At 32.0% G+C, this 7,296-nt stretch overlaps 1 protein-coding gene across 1 annotated transcript; it reads left to right on the forward strand.

Moving 5' to 3' along the window:
• The first annotated feature begins 1,287 nt into the window (after nt 1-1,287).
• On the forward strand, nt 1,288-7,004 carry LOC133187784 (RNA-binding protein Ro60-like). The gene is made up of 2 exons (XM_061323185.1): nt 1,288-1,398; nt 5,405-7,004. The coding sequence occupies exons 1-2, from the start codon at nt 1,289-1,291 to the stop codon at nt 6,879-6,881; spliced, it is 1,587 nt and encodes a 528-aa protein (XP_061179169.1). The 5' UTR covers nt 1,288; the 3' UTR covers nt 6,882-7,004.
• The last annotated feature ends 292 nt before the right edge of the window (nt 7,005-7,296 follow it).

The following is a 7,296-nucleotide window of genomic DNA, read 5'->3' on the forward strand; positions in this document are numbered from 1 at the left end:
CGAAACAAGTTCGTTTTAACTTGGGAGGTGGTCAAATATTAACATAAAAAAAAAATAAAATATATAGAAAAATGTCTAAAATTATTTTCTCACAAACTGGATCGTCACAGTCAATCATATGACCATTAATGTAAAATATATTTGAAACATTGCTGTGACGTCATGCTTTTGTTCTTGCACTCTAAAAATTTACCTGTAGCCGTCCGATAATAATAATTAGCAGTCCAATAATATATTATCGGACGGCAGTGATAACAAAATCGGACAGTAGTTAAAAAACAACAACTAGAGTGAAATCAAGGTTTTAATTTGTCCAGAACCCCCCCCCCCCAAAAAAAAAAAAAGTGAGGGAGAAAAAATTCAGGGAAAGCGAACGCGAGGAAATTAAGTTGTTAAAAATAGCAAATCCAAGAAGAAACTGGAGTTTTAACCTTCCTCAAAAGTAACACTTTCCATTCGGTTTTTGCAAAGCGTTTTCGATACAGTACTGTGAATAAGCCAATTTAAATCCATTTCTGATAAAGAATCAGTCTGCGAATCTCTTCATTTAACGAGGTTAGTTCGCCAATGACCGCACTTTTAAAACCCAAGATTTTCATTATATCATCCCATCAAAATTTTAGATAAAAATTCGCATTTTTACTTTAAATGCATTTTTAGGATATCATCCAACACTGTATCTGTATCAATGTCAAACGCACTTAATAAAAAAAAAATATTCCGAATCATGAAAAAATCCTTCATCACCTGACCACTGTCCATAGTTCCCGCTAAGCCAAACGACTGCCATTGAATGAATGAAACAAAAGAGTTCACTCACTGATTTTACTTTCTAAAGAAAAAAAAACTTTCTCTTTTCTTTTATCTATTAGATGGTTTCAGGTAAAAAACTATTGATGCCTGAACTCCTATTGTGTAATTATCGGACTCCTCCAGGTAACTTTTGGACATTTAAATAGCAATGTTTTAAGAAGATATATGCCTCATACAATTCTATATGTAAAATTATCAGACTGTGTTCGGCCCTAACGGGCCTCAAACAGTCTGATAATTTTACATGTAGAACAGTATTCGGCATATATCCATTACATATTGAATAGATATTTCAGATTTATAGCTTTAAATTAAAAAAAAAATCACATGTGAAATTGTTATGAAAATCAATATTTATGAAGTTTAAAAAAAAATTAGGACTAACTGATGTCATGTCGTTATTTAAAGCTCCTGTGTTATTTTAAGGTATGCCATTCGATATCTATTATTAGAATCGTTTCCGTACCTGATTAAAATGGAGGACGAAGAAGCTCTTTGGAAGTTTTTGTTTCTTGGAAGTTTAGTAGGTGTTTACCGACCTGGATATAGACAAATAGAGGATTCTGACGCAGATGTTATTCGAAGGTGATATGTTAATACAAGCAAATATATTATAAAAATTCATTTAATTTTTTTTCTACTTTCGTTTTTGATGTTTGAACAGTGTTGAAGTCACATAAAAATATAAAGTCAATCCTTATTATTTTTCTTATTCATTCAACCAATGTAATCTTTTTTTAAAAAAAAGCATATGACAGTGACGGTGTTGATTTTTAGTTACTCTTAAATGTAAATAAGAATTTGCTATTTAACAGGTCGAGACTACTAGATTTTCTGACGTCAGCATAAATTTGCATGTAAATTATCTATCTGTTTACTTTACCGACTCTTGAATGAGTCGCACTGGGCAAGGATCAGCTATTTGTAAATAATAACGGCCGTCACAGTGAAAAAAATTGTGTCAGTATTTTTACACTTTTTCTAGTTAAAAGCATCTATATTTATACCTTCCTTCATGAATTCATAAAGAAAAGATAGTTGCATTTTTATTTTTTAAGAAAACTGCATCCAAATGTAGTTGATCAAAAAGTGACGGGCGTTATGTTGACACAGATAATGCGAATTTTGAAGGTTTTTTCGCCCTTCTCGGAACGTTAAAAAACCACCACATGCATGAATCAGACCACGCTTTCACTTGGAATGAATTAGACAGCTTTTTATGACCTATCTGTAAAATAAATAAGGCACAATTAATCGTGACGGAGGTGACGTCAAATTCTCCTGCTACAGCATTTTCATAGTTCTTACTTTCTGCAAAGAAATCGTGTTTTCGGTGTTTTTTTCACTACATGAGGAAATAAAACTAGTTTTTCATTTTAAAAAAGCAGAATAAGGTACATTACTTCTTCCTTTAACTATTTTTTATCCTGCATAATAAACGGATGTTATATTTGACTTTTTGACAAAAATGGATTCTACAAATTGACAAACTAAAGTTTGTTAGTTACGGAGGTTACATTGACGATGATTTTTAAAGCTTTTCGTAAGTTTTCTTCAGAATACACATGATTTCATACATGCAATGAAGTTAAATACCTCCATCCAAAAATTCTGTTAATACTGATTAAAACTATTGAAAGTATTCTCATGAATTTTAAGCACTGTGATGCATGTTACATTATAACATCCGTTACGGTATTTTTCATGTTAGTTTCATTCTAACTCTCTACAATTTTGTAATTTTTATTTAGGAATTTTATTACTTGTTCTTCATTAACCATTTAACATACAACTGAAGTTTACTGATAAAATTTTATCTTTAATAACATAATAAGAAAAAAAATTGGTATCAGCACAGATTGACAATGGTCAAATCATAACAGGCAATCAGCCAAGAAAATCAATAAGGAGCTGGTAGCATGGTATCTGAAAAGAAAATAAATGAATTTTTATAACCAAAACAGCCAAAAATATATCCCTAAAATTTCTATGTTACATAACCAAACCATTGTGCGTCTGAAGATAAGGTTTGACATTGTTTTCTGTCAAACTGTCACATCCGTATATTTTATGCTAGTCAAAATATAACTGCCGAACTCTATGATCGTAATAATTATAAAAAAAATGCTTAAACTTTTGTGTCAAACAATAACAATTATAGATTTCAACACATCGGAGAACATGGCTTGTCCACTTTATCAAGAAAGATTATATAAATCTTATTTAGTTATAAGCGTGACGCCTGTTATCTACTAAGAAATATTGACCGACAGTACAGACTCACCCACTTTGCCTCCTTTTTGCATTACGGTCGCTTTTGGTGACGTATACTGCATTTATGTGGTAAAACTAATAGAAAAAACCGAACTGATTCTATATTCCGCATTTGCAAGCCATTTTACGCCCTAGATTACGGACGTTATGAATTTGACCGACACCTGTGTACCTTTGATAAATTTGCGATAATTTAATATTTGAATCCTTTACACAGACGTTATGGAAAAGCACCTGTTGGGTATACTTTTAAGTTAAACCTAACATAAAATGTTCGTATATTTTCTTTACAGTTACATATATTTCAATGTTTAAAGTCAACCCATCATGTTGACCGACACTCATAACGTCCGTTATACAATTTCAAGGCTATTTTTCTCGGGCTAATGATAAACAATTGTAATTATTTTTTTATCTATAATTGTAAAGTAAACATCTATCTTTCAGAATATAGTTATAAAAAAAAAGTATTATTAAAGTTATTTTTTAAAAATTGCATTTTTGACACATAGGTCAGAAAATCTCTTATAAGCATGCGCAAAAGTTGGACAATTTTACACAAATATGGTAATATTAATTTTATTTCTTAACATAAAAAGATTAAATTGTTTATTCTTTCTCTTTTATATTACAGAAGTATACAACTATAAATATATAAATACAACTTTTTGAATTGCAAAAAAAATATATTCTTCTTAATTTCAATTTCAAAAGTGACGGCCGTTATTATTAACAAATATAGCTGATCCTTGCCCTACTACAAGTATCAGTGCGAACTATGTTGTATTGAATTGTCCCTTGGAAACTCATTTTTAATTCTTTTTTATTTATGAAAGAATTATTGAATATGATAAATATGCTCACATTTACAAAGTTTGCTTTATGGAGCCTTAAATATCAACTTGTAATACATTGGCGTAAACCGGCCATTTTTCACAGAGACGTAGGTGCTATTGTGTGGAGAAAGCATTGGGTGTGATTTTTTTTCACGTGATATACATGCACGTAGTTTTAGACAGCAGTACAAGGTGTGCAGTTATTATTTAACTCCTCGATATCATCAAGAAAAAAATTATGTACACTCAACCATCACAGAGTTTGTACGGTATTTGAAGCAACTATTGATCAACTCAATTATTAATCGTGAGCATGGAACAGTGTCTTCTGAATATAGTCTTTCAATTTCAGCCTTATAAAGTAAAAAAGAAGCTTTACGGTTTTTCCGGTGACCAAGTAAATATTATGCAGTAAACCAACGAAAATCACGTTGCTATTGAAGTGGACCGTCATGCTTTGCGACTCATTCAGTTGATTGGAGTATGGGTGTGACGAAAACATCGTCACGTGTTGAAAAGGGCCTTCCATAAAAGGCAGTGTACCAGACCTGTTTAAGTTTAGAAAGTATTTATCAGCTAGGTTTTATCAAGTTTATATATTATGACCCTCCATTTTGATGTAAAATGCGGACATAATGCACATATAGGGCGAAAAGAAGTAAATATTGAATATATATATTATGAAAACTAAAAAAAATGTTAAAGTTTTTGGAGGTACTATTCTTACATATAACGAATCAGAGCTTATTAAAACAGAGTTGCAAGTCCCTTTTTTATTTGTGAAATTCATGGTCGTATTGATTTAGACCCTATAGGCTATTACAACAAATAAATTATTGAATTATTTTAATTTACATCGAAGTTGAGATGAGCTTATGCCATTTATTTACTTCCAACGTCAGTTTTATTAAGTTCATTCTAAGTATATAGCTATAAGCCCAATATTTATGTTATTCAATGCCAAACTTGCTGGGAAGATGCATATACGTATGTAGGGGGGGGGGGGGGTGCAATGTATTATATAACGATTAAAACGACAATTAACACATGTAAGAACGCAGAATGTTTGTTTACTGGAATTGTTAAATTTTGCGATTTTACATTTTCTGGCGAGATCAATGCAAAATGTCAAAATGCAAAAATGTTTTTGGGAAAAAAATTGAAATATTTTATTGACTTATTAAAACTATATTTGTCGATATTAAAAAAAAATCAGTCAATCCGCTGTGGTTAATAAATATCTATATTTTTCTATTTTAAAAATTCAGTGTCGAGCTAATTACAGAAAATATTGACGTAAATTAGTATAGTCTCTATGACAATATACCGGGTACATGATGAGGATAATTATGTTTTGTTGGATTAACATTTAAAACTGAGGTGACATGTACTCTCAGACTGCTAGTTGATATAAGGAATTGTTGTAATATTTACAGACAAATGAAGGTAATTACCGTACTAATTTTGTTTTATTATTACAGACTTATAAAAAATGGAAGACACAATAAAGTCATCGAATATATATGCAGAGCATCAAGAAAATGTTTGAAATTTTATCCAATAGCCTATACTCTAGCTTTGTGCGCAAGGCATGATAAAAAGGCAGTCTCTAAACAGGCTTATGCAGCTCTACCGTATGTTTGCCGAACGCCATCACATCTTTTTCAGTTTCTGAGCTTCTGCAGGACCAGGTTTAAATGCAGAGGCTGGCCAAGAAGTCACAGAAGAGCGATTGCAGCGTGGTACACTGAAAATGAACAATACAGAAACGATCCAAAGAAGCTGGCCATTCACGTCACTAAATACAAAAGGAGACACATGTTCTCACAAAAGAAGGTGATTAAATCATGTCACCCTAAACCTCCGAATGAAGCTTTTCAATATATTTTTCATTATGTGACAAATGGAGTCAAAAAGGCAAATAAAGGTAAAGCAAATGAAAAGGAAACGCAGAATGTAAAAGGTTATATAACAGCTGTGGAATTCATAAAGAACAAACACAATTCGGATCAAGAAGAAGTAATAAAGGAAGTCATACAGAAATGGGGGATTCCATGGGAAAGTATCCCTACATCACATTTACAGTCTCCTGAAATTTGGAGAGCTCTTTTGAGGCATAATATGCCAATGATAGCCATGATAAGAAATCTTGGAAGAATGGGCCGACTCGGGATACTGAAACCCAAAAGTGAAGATGAGAGAATAATATGTGAGAGACTGAGAAGTGTTGACTTGGTGGAATCAATTCATCCTATCCAGCTTCTAGCGGCGTTTGCTGCATATAGACGTGGACGTGGATTAAGAGACTCTGGTCACACATGGGACGTCAACAAAGAAATAGAACGAGCATTAGTAGCTTCTTATTCTCTCTCGGCAAAGAATTTTGAGCCTACGAAAAGTAGAGTCTTAATTGCAATTGATGTAAATATGAATATGGACTTTCATGTGCTTGGTATCCCGAGCATGTCGTGCAAGGAAGCAGCTGTAGCATTGTCGCTTCTTTTCCACAGCTCATTTGAAGTGCAAACAATAACATTCTTCAAGTCAGCTCAAAAAACATTCCTGGAAAATCCCAGTGGAGATCTTTTTGACATTGATTTCTCTGAAAAGCACACAGAAAGCGGAGAGAAGGAGACAAACTACAATGTTCCTTTCCATTATGCAAAGGAAAATAAGTTTGATATCATACTGCTGTTGACCGATACACTTGAGACTAAAGACATTGACAAAATTCGTAGGTCTTATCAAAAATCGAAACAACCTAATAGTAAATGTGTTGTAGTTTGCTTTAAAACTAGTAGACCTGCATCTGTGCTTGGGGATAGTTCCATGTTGGATGTGGTTGGAGTTGACGAATATGCTGTTGAAATTATTATGGATTTCATCAAAGACTACAAGCGAGAAATGATCCAGATAACTGGAGGTCAAGGTCACGAAAAAATGGAAGTCGAAAACTGATGTCATCTGATTACTGAAATATCTTATATATAGAATAAACAGTTGACAAACATTGTAAAACATATATGAATTATATATTATATATTGCTTATTATACAAATTATATAAAAAAATATTTTAAAACTTAACTGATATTTTTATTTAAATATTAGAAATAAAGATAGAAAGAACAGAATATAGAGATAACCAGTAATCTGGGTAGTCTGACAATATGGGTTTCAACTAATGATTGGTTTGTCCTCGTGTGCTCCCAGTATGTATTGTTTTAATGGACTTTTGAGCTTGAATACTGTTCATTGTCGTCATATTTCATTGATAACAATAGCTCATTAAAATTGGTATCGCATATGTTTATTTCATAGAGCAAAATTAATCAGATGTAAAATTCATATTTGAATTCATTTAAAATCATATA

This window comes from Saccostrea echinata, unplaced genomic scaffold (genome assembly GCF_033153115.1).
Source record: "Saccostrea echinata isolate AGI-Se365-2 ecotype Australia unplaced genomic scaffold, CSIRO_AGI_Sech_v1 ptg000015l, whole genome shotgun sequence".
In the NCBI taxonomy this organism is placed as follows: domain Eukaryota; kingdom Metazoa; phylum Mollusca; class Bivalvia; order Ostreida; family Ostreidae; genus Saccostrea; species Saccostrea echinata.

Bases quoted from the DNA above. Each gene is read 5' to 3' on its own strand.
- LOC133187784 (XM_061323185.1), top strand. From the start codon at position 1,289: ATGGAGGACGAAGAAGCTCTTTGGAAGTTTTTGTTTCTTGGAAGTTTA. The intron at 1,399-5,404 runs GTGATATGTTAA...TTATTATTACAG, and splicing joins GACGCAGATGTTATTCGAAG to ACTTATAAAAAATGGAAGAC.